The sequence below is a fragment of the Gavialis gangeticus genome, unplaced genomic scaffold (assembly GCF_001723915.1).
Source record: "Gavialis gangeticus isolate Ggan-Ray unplaced genomic scaffold, GavGan_comp1, whole genome shotgun sequence".
In the NCBI taxonomy this organism is placed as follows: domain Eukaryota; kingdom Metazoa; phylum Chordata; order Crocodylia; family Gavialidae; genus Gavialis; species Gavialis gangeticus.
The window spans coordinates 43,246,580-43,262,776 of NW_017729033.1; the positions used below are offsets into that span (position 1 = coordinate 43,246,580).

The 16,197-nt window shown below is 42.8% G+C and overlaps 1 protein-coding gene across 1 annotated transcript in view; it reads right to left on the reverse strand.

Annotated features, from left to right (window-relative positions):
- Nucleotides 1-16,197, reverse strand: part of ADGRA3 (adhesion G protein-coupled receptor A3) — a 104,042-nt gene that overhangs the window by 56,886 nt on the left and 30,959 nt on the right. The window contains exons 6-10 of the mRNA XM_019525823.1: nucleotides 16,020-16,091; nucleotides 8,013-8,084; nucleotides 6,856-6,927; nucleotides 6,216-6,376; nucleotides 4,457-4,670 (exon numbers count right to left, since the gene is read on the reverse strand). Coding sequence (XP_019381368.1) covers nucleotides 4,457-4,670; nucleotides 6,216-6,376; nucleotides 6,856-6,927; nucleotides 8,013-8,084; nucleotides 16,020-16,091 — 591 coding nt within the window. The remainder of the gene's footprint in view (nucleotides 1-4,456; nucleotides 4,671-6,215; nucleotides 6,377-6,855; nucleotides 6,928-8,012; nucleotides 8,085-16,019; nucleotides 16,092-16,197) is intronic.

Genomic DNA, 16,197 nt, shown 5'->3' on the forward strand with positions numbered 1-16,197 from the left:
GGTCACAAGCTGGCGGAGGGAAGGTTTAAGTTGGACATCAGGAGGCGCTACTTCACGGTCAGGGCGGCTAGGGTCTGGAACCAGCTTCCAAGTGAGGTGGTGCAGGCTCCCACCCTGGGGGTTTTTAAGAGGAGGTTGGATGACCACCTTACTGGCGTCGTTTGACCCCCGTACTCTTTCCTGTCATGGCAGGGGGTCGGACTAGATGATCTGCTCAGTTCCCTTCCGACCCTAGAAACTATGAAACTATGGTTGATCCTAGGGCTGATTTTGTTCAATATCCTCATCAAAGACAGGGAGTATGGGATGGAATGCACCCTCAGCAAGGCTGCAGATGACACCAACCTGGGAGGAGGAGTAGATATGCTCAAGGATAGGGCTAGGATTTAGAGAGACCTTGGCAAATTGGAGACTGGACCAAAAGAAATCTCATGAGGTTCAATAAAAACAAGAGCAAAATTCTGCACTTAGGATGGAATAATCCCATGCACCAGTACAGGCTCTGCAGGAAAGGACCTGGAGGTGGACAATAAGCTGAATATGAGCCAACAGTGTGCCCTTGCTGCAAAGAATGCCAACGGCACACTGGGCTGCATTAGTAGGAGAGTTGCCAGCAGATTGAGGGAAGTGATTATTCCCCCCTATTTGGCACTGGTGAGGCCACATCTGGAGTACTGTGTCAAGTTTTGGGCCATCCACTACAGAAAGGATGTAGACAAACTGGAGAGAGTCCAGCAGAGAATAACAAAAATGGTAAGGGGGATGGGGCATGTAATTTCTGAGGAGAGGCTGAGGAAATTGGGCTCATTTGGTTTGAAAAAGAGAAGACTGAGGGGGGATTTAATAGCAGCCTTCAGCTACCTGAAGAGTGGAGCTAGACTGCTCTTGCTGGTGGCAGATGGAAGAACAAGGAGCAATGGCGTTAAGTTGCAGAAAGGGAAATTTAGTTAGATACTAGGAAAAACTCTTACTACACTTGCAGTGAAACACTGGAACAGGTTACCAAGAGAGGTTATGGAATCTCCATCCTTAGAGGTTTTTAAGACCAAGCTAGACAAAGCCTTGGCTGGGATGATATAGTTGGGAATGGTCCTGCTTTGAGTAGGGGGTTGGATTAGAAGACCTCCTGAGGTCCCTTTCAACTCTAATTTTCTATGGTTCTATGAATCAAAGATACTTCCTACGGGAGTGTCTTATTGTAAATGTGGAGGTATATATCCTGTATGTTGAGAGGTACAATGCAGTTTCCCAGACTGCAACCAGAGCAACCATTTTGAACCTGAGTTTACAAATGTATGCATTCAGCTTTATGCTTAAGGTACAAATGTATGTATACAACTTCATGCTTAAGTTGCCAACTGCCTTTTCTTTTTGGCATAACAAAGTAACTGCTGTAAAACCCCTTTCATCTAGAATACAGAATTTTTTCTATAGCACCCACTGCTAAGAGGCAGTGAACCAGACTCCTGTGAGATGGGTCCTTGAAAAGTGAGGACTGGCTAGGTTCATTATAGCTGACTAAGACCTAGCCACATTGGACTCACTTGATATAATATACATGCTAAGGAATGCATTGTTCCAACACTTCCTTTGGGAAATTTTTAGCATTTACGATACTCTTTTCATGAGTTGGAAACCGTTAATGTCCTCTAAAGCCTGGGGCACAAATTGCACTAAAGCTGCATGAGAGGAAGATAGGTCCTGATTATCAACAGATATCACTCATGACCATTTGGGGAGAAGTAAAAATGTCCCTGAGTAGAGGTCCATGATGTCAACAGAACCTCTGAGTCACTGAAAACCCCATAGCCAAAACTGATTGTGAGATGCTGTAAGCCAGTCTGTATGGCATTTCTTGAATGAGCATCTACAGTAAATAGGTACTAGATGAGTTGGACACCTGGTGCTTGAAGAGGACCCTGGACTTGTAGTCACATAAGGAAGGCTGAGTCAGTACTGAGGATAAGAGATAGCAGATATCCTGTGTTGGAGGATGGAGATACTGGACCGATCAATATAAGGTCCAGAGCCACAGACCATTTTCAGTGCTGAAACATCTATGAAAGTAAGACATGGCAAGTGTGACCTACTTTGGTGGGACTGGAAGAATCACAATACACACCAGGCTGATGAAGCCACCTGTTCCTATTATCACAGAGAAATGTGGCAATGTCATAGGCCCTTTAACTGCCAGGCATTGGTCATGCAGGGTAGAAGGTACTGTGACCAAAGTGGCTCCACACCAGGATGCCCCCACCACTCTAAGCTGCAAGTCTTGGTCCTGGGAGGCACTAATATATCATGATCTGGGCCCCTCTGAGATGCTGAAATCCCTGAGGGCCAATAAGTGTCAAGGCTGGGGTGGTGCCAGAGCTGAAGATCTTGATTCTTTGTGAGCCTTGTCTGCTCCCCACAAGGGCCACGAGATCTTAGGTGTCTTTACTCCTTCATTGAATAGGAAGGGCTTTCAGGGTGGACAAGATCTCCTCTTCCGATCATAATAAAGAGAAGTGGATTCCTAAGTTTGCTTCTCACATGTAATATGCCTTCTGCCTGGACTGGGTTAAGGAGAAGGTACTGCTTCATCAGACTGAGGATAACTCTTCACACTGGCTTCTGTTGCATGGGGAGCAAATGGAAGAACATTACCCAGCGGGGACAAAGGAGCAGGAAGTGCATGCAGTCCATTAGTCCCTCAACATAAGAGGGTGAGGAAAGGTGGGGCTATGGTATACACTATGGGGACTACTGAAGCAAAAAAAGCTTGTCAAGACAGCAGAGCATAAGTCACACCCACTAGAAGGAATATGTTTATGGACAATTACTCATGGAGAAGTAATAATTACCAGGGATCCCAATTTTCTATGTTAAAATCCAAAATTCTCTGATTAAAAAAAACCCCCAAATCCACATTTTTCCATGATTAAAATGAAACACCACTATATCTATCGACTGAACACAATGTTTTATTGATATATTTACAATTTGAAAGCAATTTGGAAGCCTACCAGTGCATCCATCATTATAATAAAATAAATTCAAGACACCTATATATTTTGGCATCTGATTGTTTTTATCATGGAAAGTCAGAGCTCTCCTTGCCCCCTTCACTCACCAGAATGTGAGCCCAGCTGTGGCTGTCTATGTGGTGCTGAGCAGCCCTGATATGCCAGTGCCCTGTCCCTGCCTATGCCACTGTCCCTCACTCCCAAGCCACAACCTCCCCAGCCCTGACAGAGCCCCTCACTCCCAGCCGACAGCCTCCCAATCCCCGCTGCTGCCCCTCACTCCTGGTCTGCAGCCCCCCCTGCCCCCAGCCCTGCTGGTGCCCCTCACTCCTGACCTGCAGCCCCATCCCCACCAGTGCCCCTCACTCCCAGCCTGCAGCCCCCTGAGCCCTGCAGTCTTGCCAGAGGAGGCCCTACGCTGCCAGGGCTACAGGCCCCAGCAGCTGCATCCTGCCTGCTGCCTGCCCTGTGGCCAGCAGCACCTGAGCCCTAGCTGCTACATGTGGGAGTTGGCAGCTACTGTGGCCAGAGTGGAGGGAGGAATACAGAGCCCAGAGGGCAGTGTGGTTGGGGAAGGGGGAGGATGCAGGCTGCCCACTGTGAGGCTTGGGACTCCCCACTCTGCTGCTTTCCCTGGGGGCTTCCATAGCTCAGTGGGCAAGTCATGGAGAAGAAGGGCGGAGCAGGGCAATAAGACTCATTCCTGCCACCGCTGCCACTGGGACCCTCATTGATAGCCACACCACCAGCAGCACAAGGAATAACAGACTTGGGTGGGGAGGGGGGGCGGGGCTGGGCTGCACTGTTCTCATCTCCTCCTGCTGCCAGCCACTACCCCGCCACTATGGCCTGGCTGCCATCAAAATCTGTCCCCTCAAGCAGCCCGCACTGCCCGACACACCAACTCCCCTCTGGGACAGAGCTGTGGTCCGGAGCACAAGCAGCTGGCAGCAGGAGATGAGGGCTACATGGCCCACCTGGTTCATCACTCCTCACACTGCTAGTAGCATGGCTGGCACAGGGGTCCCAGCAGTGGCAATGAGTCTCACCACACCACTCTGCCTTCCCACACTGGGTTCTGCCAGTGGCTGTGTGCTTGCTGTGGGCACAGAAATCTGGGGGGTATATGCCCCCCTCCTCCACATCACCAGTGACCCCTCCCCCCATACTTACCTGTGGAGATCTGATTTCTACTCTGTTGCCTGGTTGTCGTGCACATTTGTGAACACGTACATACACATGTCACCCCTTGGCTGATCACTCTCTTCCCACTCCCCACCCAGTTCCAAGCAGTCCCTTGCAGGCTGGAACTCTTAACAGCCTGCACAGCAAAACCCATGGGTTCCTGTGTTTTTCTCCTTTAAAGGGAGGTGGTGGGGGGGAGCAATTGATAAAAAAACATTACTTGATATTAAAATGAAAATGAAACGTCTCCCTTACAAATTTACCTTGCTATTAATGAGCAGTTATGAACCATGTTTTTTTCAACAAAAATACCCTGGGATTCATCAGTTTCAACTATCTTCCCATCCTGATACCACAACACCTGCATGTCTTGATCAATATATGAAGCCATACACTGGAAGGGTAGACTATCTCCCTCAAAGACAACCTGACGATGAGATGGAGTCATGTAGAAAGATGGTAATTCAAGGGGTGATTCTAGAATCCAAGAAACAGACAAAAACAACAACAACAACCAGATTATTCTTTAAAATATAGCTATATACTATGCATTCTAAAATGAACTGCATTAAAATCAGTTTCTAATATTAATTCAAAATAAATAAATCTGTTTCAGAGAGAACAAACATTGACATAGTCAAATACTTGGTTCATTTCTAATAGCTTTGTAATTCGCTTTAAATTATGCTAAAACAGACCTTGATTTTAGCCTATTTTAAAACAACTAGCAGCATTTGAATAAAACTGTTTCAAAGAGACTATCTTAATATAACTTCCAATGAAATAAATCTTATTTTTCAGTTGTGTATATTCAGTCATATATAAGTTAGAGAAGCTGTTTCTATGCTAATTCCTAAGGAGTCCTCATCTTCAATCTTATGTTGAAAACACCAACAGATAAGACAGTAGTTTACTTAGTTTAACATGGAAGGCGAAGAACTTAATCTTGGTAACTCATTTGTGACACAAGACAAACTCCACGATCTCAAAATCCATCCACAGACAAACCCAATCATTCAGAAGAGTTAGTCCTGAATTAAACTGGTAAGCAGTTTAAAAGCAACTGAAATTTACTGCACTTTTCGATATTTGACTAAGCAGAAAGCAACTTTGCTATGAAGTCCTCAACTCCCACAAATGCATTAGCCCTGTCTAGACTATGAAAAGACTGTATTGGAAAATGTGCTGGTTGGTATCCTTAAACATTACCTTGCACCCAGTAGAGAGGGATTCCAACAACTTTAAAATGTCTCAACTGGAAATTCCTATTCAACTTTAAAAGTGCATTCTACTTCCGTGTTCAAAAGAATGAAAGAGTCTTTTTTCCGAGCCTGATAGGAAAATATTTCAAGTCTTTTACGTGTCAAGTCTACTTGATTTCTTTTGCTTTTCCTCTCTGAGGATCATCCAAAGATAATGGTAGGGATGCTACTATACTCCTTAATATTCTTTCAAAAAGTCTGGAGAGCAGTTTCTTTTATGTTTCCTCCTTTGGGCACTAAGCTTTGAAACAGACAATTAGCCCAAAGGAGGGCCATTACTGCTCCTAATTTCTCTTTTAGATTTTACAACTTCTTTCCATGATCCTTCAAATGTCTTATTTGACTATTCCTCAGACTATGTGATCTCCAAGGAAAATTAAGAGGGGACTGAACAGGATAATCTTTTTTCTTTCAATTATTATGGTATTAGACTTGGATGATTTTGCATAACTTGGTTCTCTTTCCAATTGTTGTTATCAGAAGTCAACTTTAATTGGTAATCCCACTTAGGAGAATTTTTCCTGATAAGACTGGCTCTCCAAAGATTAAATCGTTACAACCACAGACTTCTATGGACCTATAACCTCAACTAATTAGTTTCTCTCTACTTTTAGGAAAGCCTGAAAAGCACAATTTGTTGACTGGCCTGAGAAAATGATTCACTACAATATAATTGAAAGGAAAGGAAAATATTAACAAACACAAGCAAAATACAGTATGCATTAACTTTTAACCAGCATCATTTGTCTACAATTCTTACCACACGTCAGAAGCTCTGGTTTTACACCTGTTACAGGTTGGGCCTGCAATGACTTGGGATAGGCACATTTAGTTTCACGTACAGTTATATTTCTTTCTTTTAACCACTGATGTATCCATAACAGGTTACAATCACACAGAAGGTAATCAGTCTGAAATTCTCTGCAATACACAAAAAACAGATTATTAGTTAATTGTTGTGATTTTCAAGTTAAACCATTCTAACAGCTTTGTGATTTACTACACATAATCACAACAATTAACTAATTACAAAGAGTTAAGAATGTTACGCTCTGGGTTTACCACATGTTAAGATACAGATCGGAGTGTTTAGCAGTGGATTTCAATTAATTAATTTTCGTGTTTTCATTCATCAAAAATCTAAGAATTTTATAACTGTGACTAGCACATAAATAGTATGGCTAACTGAAAGAACATTTACAGTATCAGGATGGGACTGAAAGTTTACATGATAATCTGTCAGCCAGAATCCAGACTACTGTTCATAGTTTTATTTTTTTTAATTGAAGAATAAACACTGAAATATGCCACAATGATTTTCTTTTAAATCTGTTCTTCAAGTGCATGGAAAACAAATGCACAGGATTACACAAATTACATGAAAATCAAAGTTTACTTACAAAGACTTCAGTGACCCAAGATGATCAAATGTTCCTTGTGTTAATGAAGAAAATAAATTTCCTGAAAGATTTCTAGGAATTAAAAAAAAGGAATTTAGCTATTTTTCTTAAACAATTAATTTGATGTTTCTAATTACGCAACTAAAAATAAATTTCCTCCTTCAAAAATGTTTTCTTGTTTTTAAAAAGTTATTTACCTAATACCAATAAATGGGCATATAAGTGCAGTCTATAAAATATTAGATATCAGAATATTAAGTCTGATTGTCCAATTATAAAACCCCAGTATCAAAAATGCACTCTTCTCCTGCACTCCCAATGCTGCTGTTAGGCAAAAACAGCTATGGGTTTAAGAACAATTATTCAAATAAGAAATGTTGTTTTTTGGTTAAAATGATTTAGCACTGAAAAAAATCCTGTACTTTCCACACTAGGAGAGCATGTGGTATGTCACGTGGAGCAATGAAATGGTTATTTCTTTGATGCCTGCTGCTGGGTGTGTCTACATAAAATGCTTTACTGTGCAGTAGACTAATCTACTGCACAATAAATCCTCACCATTTAACCATGCACAGCAGCTACTGTGCAATAAATTAGGTTAATGCGTGGTTTTCTACTACCTGTAAATACTGCACAATACCGTTCAGTCAGCCCAGGCAGTGAGGGAACTGTTCCCCTCCCTCACAGCTGTTCCCCAGCCCCCAGCTCCAATCTGGGAAAGTGTCCTGATCGGGGCATAGGGCTGGGAAACATGCCCAGAAGTCAGGACAGCACCTCCCTCACCCAGGTCTGACCCAAGTGCGCCCTGCCCAGGGCTGGGGGCCTAGAGCCTTCAGGGAAGCCCAGGGAACCCCCTGGCTGCCATGTGGGAACAGAGCAGAGCAGGGGTAGCCTTGCCTTGAACTGCTCCATTCAGAAGCAAATTTGCTTTAGGTGTAGTGCAGATGCTCTCTCAAGGAAAGTTTACTGTGCATTAACTGCATGTGTAGATATGCACACTGAGTAGCAAGTTGCACGGCCTTCAGAACATAACTTCTCTGACCCTGATTTGGTAACACACTGAAGTATGCGATTAGTCCCAACGGACATAAGGAAAAAGTGAATTTAATCAGAATTACAATTTCTCTCTCAGATATGTACAATAAAATTATACTTACAATCTGATAAGGTTTATGAGCCCTCTAAATATATCTGCATTGAGACAGCCTATTCGGTTGTTAGTCAAATCTCTATGAGGAGAAAAACCAAAAAGTTAATTGTTCTCACCACAAACACACAAGAAAGTACACATTATTTACCATTATTAGAATTTTGGGAAACTCAAAAAACAATCAATTAATTTCCTTGAAGATTCTCAAACATTAAAGAGGCTAGAAGGACAAAATGTCTACCTCTGGCTCTCAGTAATACTGAGTGAATGCTATCTATCAACAAACAGTATCTCAGCACCTTTTGCATAAAATGGAAATAGCAGAAAAATCCTGTAGTGACCTAGAGAGGATGGAAAACCTATAAGTTTTGAGGTAAAAAAGAAAGCTATTTGTGACAGGTAATGGTGTGTGTGTGTGAAGCAGGGACAGGTGGAATGATTTTTGATGTTGTGTCTATTTTATGGGGAACACTGTGGCAAAGAAGAAGTGTCACAGTATTTCCCAAAGATAACCTTTATACATACTAATATCCTCCAGAAGGTTACTCCACAATTAAGAAACTCTGTAGTCCTTAAGTGCTTTATTCTGACTTTCATGACACATTTTTCCTCCTTGGTTGGAGGACACAATTTACAAGTTTCCTCCATATTCAAGTCCTTGTACTTTTCTGTCAAGTTAACTTTACAGACTTTAATTTCTCAGTTTGCCATTTTATGAAACCATTTGGTATGGCCATTATTCTTCTTTATCTTTTAATTTACTGAAGGAACACATGATCATCCAATTCAAGGCTATTTTTTTAAAGATCTACTGTTCTATAAGGTCTTCGCTATTTATTAAACCAAGGCTATGTTCAGATATTGTTTCTACTTGGAGAATCCCCATTCTCCCACTAGGAACAAAACCTTTACAGACATTCAAACTTTTTCCCCCTGAGCAAAAAAGGCTGTTCTGGGAGAAAAACAACCCAGGAACAACTAGGGTGAAATTGCTGCGGGAAGATTTTGTCCTAGGAAACTGAATGTCTGTACACTTCCCCTGGCTTAACTCATTCTGACGGAGTACAGCCAGGACAAAGTGCCTTTCCAAAACCAGGGTCACCTCAATTTGTAGAAGGTGGCACAAGAGTTTCTTCCTCCCCTCCCGCCCCCCACTGTGGAACTGGAGGGGAAGGGAGATGGCAGCTGCCAGCTGCTCCCCAACTGCTTCTCACACCAGACTTCCCATATTGACTTCTGGGAGGGGAAGGGAGCAGCAAAACTCCTAGCTTGGGGAAGCAGCTAGGAGCAGCAACAGCTGCTCCTCTCCTTTCCTGGACTGGTCCCAGGAGAGAGAAGCAGTTATAACTGCTTCCTGAATCTTCTCGAAGCTGGGCCTGACCCAGTTTAGGGAAGGGGCTAGGGCTTTTGCCCCGGTACTCTCTCCACTCTATTCCAAAGACCAAGAGCAGAGTAGCAGAACCTGCTCCTCTCACCTCCTCCCTAGATCCTGATCTGGGGCACATGCAGGCATTATTTCCCTACTTCTCTACTGCCTGCTTCACTCACCTTCCCTAGACTTGGAAAGCTGCAGAAAGGAGGGGAAGGAGAGTGGTGCAGAATGAATGTCTGTATTGCTCCTTCCCTCAGAAGGATTTCTATTGGTGAGATTGAACATTTCTGCCGGTAGAAATAAACATCTGTTCATGGCCCAACTGTGAAGTGGTTTGCCCTCTTGTTAATTGTACTACTTTCTGGTAAAGGAGGGCCAGCTATCATATGCAGGATTATCTGGACCCTACTGTTACATACTGGACAAAAAATACTATGAATCTGGGAATTTGGAGCTCCCCATAACAGCAATTCTCAATACTTAACTTTTCTAATAGTCCAGAAATCTCTATTCACATCTGAATCGAACCTTAGAGGTCCAGAATAGCTACACTTTTATTTCTCTCTCTGCAGTCATGAAACCCATGTGATCATCTTTCTACCATCTCTATTAGCATCAGATTTTCCATCCTGCACCAATAATTCAAGCTTCTCTCTTCTTGTCCAGTCTCTGCATTAAGGTTCAAATAGCTCTACTTTAGCTCTGTGATGTTATATAACTACTTAGCCAAATTGAGTAAAGATACTAGCCACCACCATTTCAGTCTTGTCCAAGTTGAAACTGAAACAGTTATTCTCCACCTAAGAACTGATTTCTTGAATTCATTCACATCTTAATAGTGGGAGTGGTTGCATTAATAAAAAAACAACACGTAATAACTGAATGGCACTTGAATGCTTATGGCAGCTGTACAGATCCCTGTACAACCCAAAGAATGAAGGCATCAGTTTCCCATCATCACAGTGAATTGCACTGTAGATGGGTTAGTGGAGTCATTACAAATGTCATAAAGTTTCCCTTTATGTTATATAAACAGCTTAAAGTTCCTAAGCTCCTAAAATAAATTAGCTCTCAGAGCCCGTTAATTATTACAAATGCTTGCATTTTAAATGCATAAGCATTTAACTGGCACCTGAAAGCTTCCTGTGTTAAATCCTCATAAATGTTCAAAGAATCATAAAAAGTAGGGGTGGAAAGGACCTCCAGATGTCATCAAGTCCACCTCCCTGCATGGCGTAGAAGCATCCCTATCCAAACCAGTCTATACCAAGCCAGTACAAAACTACAATTGCCCCTGACACAAGCACAAGCCATAATACCTTAACCTGTCAAAATAAGGTGAAGAGACCATGGTGGCCAACATCCCACTGCTGCAAAGGTGGTTAAAATATGCTAACGAGATCCAGGGATGAAGGTTGCATACCCCACTAGAAAGGAAGGCAAAAACTCCCAGCCTGTAACAACCTGACCAGGGGTAAAATTAATTCCTAACCCCAAATATGGCAATCTGATCCTCAACAAAGGGGTAAAGCCCTCTAGTCAGGAAGAAAGAGGTTTAAGTCCCAACTGGAACACTGGCACACACCGGTCAAAATCTCCAGCCTTTGCTTCAGCCAACATCCAAAGCTTTAGAGGAAGGTGAAGAAAAAAAAAAAAAGAAAAAAAAAAAAATCCTGCCTGGTTCCATGTGGCAAACAGCAAAGACCAGAGCATGGAAAATATCTATATTGCATCATAGGCTCAGCTATTCCTAAAATCATCCATGAACAATGCTTATCCAACATCTTCTTGAACACCTCCAATTATGGAGATTCCACAACTTCCCTAGTCAATATATTCTATTAATCCACTGTTCTAATAGTGAAGAAGTTTTTTTCCTGATGTTCAATCCAAACCTACTATGCTGCAACTTTAAGCCATGAGTCCATATGCTGTTCACTGCAACAAGAAACAATAGGTATTTTCCTCTTCTTTAGGGCAGTTCTTCAGATACAGAAAACTGCTATCATGTTTTGCAAGGTAACCATGCCTATCGGGACTGTACGAAGCTTCAGTCCCCAATTCAATTTGGTGCGATTCAGTGGGCAAATCTCTGAATCTTAATCGAATCAAAGGACCCTTTAATCTCTCCGAATCAATTCGGAGATTTGGACACAGACACAGCTTTAAATGTTTTCTCTACATACCTCTAGGTAGCAGGTGGCTTGTGAATGCTTTGATGCTGAGGCGCATGGAGTGTCCCACAGAAGCACAGGGAGGTCCCCAACACGCTTGGCAGCAGACCCAGAAATGGACCAGAAGCACTTCCGGTCCACTTCCAGGTCCACTGGGGAGTGCACAGGGGGGCTCCCCTGTGTTGCCCCAGCTCAGCAACTGGTGCCTCCTGGGTCGGTGGGAGCACCCAGGGTCCCTCCGCGGCCGATCGACGAGCCAGGCGGGGTGTGGGAAAACCTCTCAGCCTGTTCCCCAGTGGACCTCCTGCCAAGCACATGGAGCGCCGCCCCCACACTCCTGTGGGACGCTCCATCTGCCCCAGCATCACAGTGTTCACAAGCCATGCTGGTACTTCAAGGTATGTAGAAAAAACATTTAAAGCTGTATCTATGTCTGAATTGCTGATTCTCTGAATCAGCATCGAATCTTGATTTGGGTTCAGCCAAATTCAATCAGGGACAGTGATCCAAATCAATTAATTGAATCACTGTCCCCGATTTGGGCCAAATCCAAATCACATAGGGCCTGCTTCACACCCCCCCAACACCTGTGTCCTTCAACCTCTCCTCGTATGTCTGCCATCCAAGCCCTTTATCATTTTTGTTGCCCACCTCTGAACCCCCTCTAACTTCTCCAGGTCCTTTTTAAAATGTGGAACCAAAAACTGCACACAATACTCTAGGTGATGCCTAACCAGTGCTAAGTAGAGAGGCATTATCACCTTCCGCATCTTGCACCTAATATTTCTATTGATGTATCCCAAAACTGCATTTGCCTCTTGTACAGCTGCATCACATGCAGACTCATAACTGAGGCTGTCATCCACCAAGACTCCAAGATCCTTTTCTATAGCACTGCCATCCAGCCAGGGATCACCCATCTTGTATTTGCGCTTTTTATTATTTCCTGAGATGTAGCACCTTGCATCTGTCAGCACTGAACTTCATCCTGTTAACTCCAGCCCAGCTTTCCAATGCGTCAAGGTCCTTCTGAATCGTGCTCCTGCCCTCCAACTTGTTTACAAGCCTTCCCAGTTTAAGGTCTTCTGCAAATTTGCTCAAGCAGCAATTAATTCCATCATCCAAATCATTAATATATATGTTGAACAACAATGGGCACAGGACAAACACCCGTGACACTCCACTTGAAACTTCCTGTTATTCTGACATGCATCCATTTATAATTACCCATTTAATAGTGGTTTTGTCCAGCCCACTTTTCTCCAATCTGTTTATGAAAAGTTCATGCAGGATCTTGTCAAAAACTTTCTGAAGTCCAGATATACTAAAACAACAGCATTCCCTTTATCCGCCCAAGTAGTTAGTCAAAGGAGGAGAATAAATGTATTTAGCATTATAGTAAACCCATGATGGCTGCTTGTGATTAGTGATTAACCTTTCTTCCTCCAGATGCTTGTAAATGGACTTCCTTATGGTATCCTCCAGTAACATCCCAGGTATTGAAATGAGGTTAACTTGCCTGTAGTTCCCTGGGTCCTCCTTTTTTTAAAGGAGCAATAGGCTGACCTTTTTCTAGTCCTTTGGTACCTCATATATCTCCCACAGCTTCATAAATATCATTGCCAAATGCTCGGAGATGATAAAAGAAACTATCAGGCAGCTTTTGATGGGTGTGAATGAATTCAAATTTGCAGGGCCTAATTAACTTCATACCAGGGTACTGAAGGAGCTGGCAGAAGTTAATCGCGTCCCTCAGCTCATCCCCTTCCATATCCAAATAAACTTTATAAGGTGTCTGGCTGTAACTTGAGCTTTTTTGTGAAGACTATGGTGAAGTCGCTGTTGAGTAGCTCTGCTTTTTTCAATCTTATGTTAAGGATTTGCCCTGGCTTGGTTAACAGTGAACCCACAGCTTCCTTGGTGTTTCTTTTCTGGCCAACATACTTATAGAACTGTCTCTTATTGTCCTTAAGCTCCCCTACAAAATTAAGCTCATTTTTTACCTTTGCCTTCCTGATTTTGTCCCTGCAAGTTCTTGCTATTTTCTGGTATGCTTCCTTAGCGACTTGCCTATCTTTCCATTGCCTGTATGCTTTCCTTTCGTACTAGAAGCATCCTGTGCAACCACTTTGGTCTCTTTAGCATTCTTCTTGTGCTTCCATGATATAAGAACAGTTTCCTGTTGGGCTTCCAATACTGTGCCCTTTAGAAACTTCTAGTCCTCCTGGTAACTTTATTCTTTAGTCTGTCTTCCCATAGCACCACACCTATTAATTCACTGAGTTGGCTGAAATCCACCTATTTGAAATCTAGCATCTTAATTCTCTTTATCTCAACCTTTCCCCATTTCAGAAGCATAAATTTTATTATATTGTGATTGTTTCTTCTCAAACTGCCTTCAAACCCTTCCATCAATTTATCCCTTTTGGCCAGGACAAGATCCAAAATAAATGATCCCCTAGTTGTATCCTTAACCTCTTAGAACAGAATGCTGACCTCTATATAAGTTAGAAGTTGTCATTTTATGTTTAGCTGTGCTGTTCTTCCAGCAGATGCCCAGAAAACTGAAGTGCCCCATCAGTACCATCTCATAACTTTTACATCATTTTGTCACCTCCTTAAAGAGTACCTCATCCACCTCTTCCTTCCTGAGTCAGTGGCTTACAGTAAATCCCTAGTACTATACCAGTGCTGTATCTTTCACCTTTTATATTCATGAGAACTTTTGTATATATTCCTGACATTGAAAAACGCCTTCCAACTCAGGAAAGCATTCAAACCATAAACTGAGGCCTTATGGACTAATTTATATACTGCCTCTAACATTAAATAATTAAAAGTTACCTAGATATTTCTATAGTGCTGGTAGTCCACAGTATCTAGGTATCTCCCAAAGACCAAGAATAACATCACAAAAAGCTGTATAACTTTAAAAAATGTTTTGGATATTTTAAAAAATCCGGAGAAAGAAAAAAAAAATGGATGGCCCTTATGCTGAGCTTTTGATTTCCAAGTTAAAGCCTGAAGCAGATTTTTTCAATCCCAGAAAATGTGATAATGAAAATGTTGGTACATCCTTCACTGAAGTGACATTAACAAACACGATAACTTTTAGTATAATATTAGTAACTATGGAATTAGTGTTCTTCTGTAACAGGGGTGGGCAATTATTTCAGCTGGAGGGCCACTTAATGAGTTTTGGTGAGCTGTCAAGGGCTACACAAAAAATATTTCAGAAAATATCACTTTAACAAATTACAGATAAAAACCATTCACATTACTAAAAGTCAAACGTGTGCTATAACATACTTTAATTTTTTTCAAAAAGTATTTTTGTCCTGATTTTTTTTTTGAGTAGTGTATATCACGGAGATCGCATAATAGTTCAAAATGAAGTCTCACTTTTGTACACTGTCTTTGTAGGAGTGGGAGCAGGATGTAGGGCTGGTGTGGAGGGAGGGCATGTGGGGGGAGTTGTGCATGTGTGTGGGAGGGGGAGGGGTTGCATGCAAGCTAGCTCCTGGGAACCAGCCAGGAATGGGGGGAGTGAGGAGGGGGTGAATGCAGCAGAACTCATCCAAGCAGTGTGTGCAGGTGTGGTCTGCTCCCCCACATCCGGCCCATGGCTGTCTCCACAGCACTTCTACCCACCAGAAAGAACTACCCTAGCCAATAAGTAGAGTTTCTCAGTAGGGGTGCTGCCACAGCTGCCTGGCAGCAGCTTCTCCTCCTGACCCTGCTGTGTTGTTCCAGGCAGCCAGTAACATGGGGAAGCTGTGGGGACAGCTGTGGAGGGAGAAGGGAAGGAGAGGAGTTCCAGGTGGGTGGCTCATGCCCCAGCATGTGGGGCTCCAGCTCCAGGCCACCTTCCACCCACTCTGCCTGCCCAGCATGGTGATGAGCAGCTACCTGCAGGCAGCCAAGTGGGTAAAGGGCAGCTAGAGCTGGAGCAGGCAGTGACACAGTGTGGGCTGCCGTGAGCAGAAGTGGGCAGGGATCAGCTCCATGCGGAACACTATGGGGGCAGCTATGGACTGGATGCAGTCATTTGGCAAGTGCCCGTCCATGCGCTGGATTCAATCTGTTGCGAGGTTAGATCCAGCCCACGGGCCATATTTTGCCGACCCATGTTCTATAACCTTCTGAAGAGAGTCACCATGAAATGTTTAACATATTTAACAAGGATAATGATTTGATGACATCAAAGCTCTTGGAATGAACATGAAGCCACCAATGTCTTAAGCTATTATAACACAGAGACAGTGACGGCTACACTATTGACAGAACAGATACACAAACCTGGATCTAACAAGCAGCTCCAAAAAAGCAACATGAAGTCACCAATGTTTATGGCCCCTGAATGATTCTTCTTACAAAACACATGGCACTTTTGTCTTCAACCTACCAGACCCTCCAACTAACTCTGGAACCTGAAAATTTTTTTTTTAATCTAAAACACAATACTCACAGTCTTTTAAGAGATGAAAGCCCCAGAAAAGCTCCTGGATCTATAGTACTAATAAGATTGTTCTTAAGGTCCCTGTTAAAAAAAAAAAAGTACAAAAAATTAGAATTTAAAATTTATAACCGTGGGAATGAAATTTGATATGCATAACTGGATATTTTATATTACAAGTAAGCCTCCC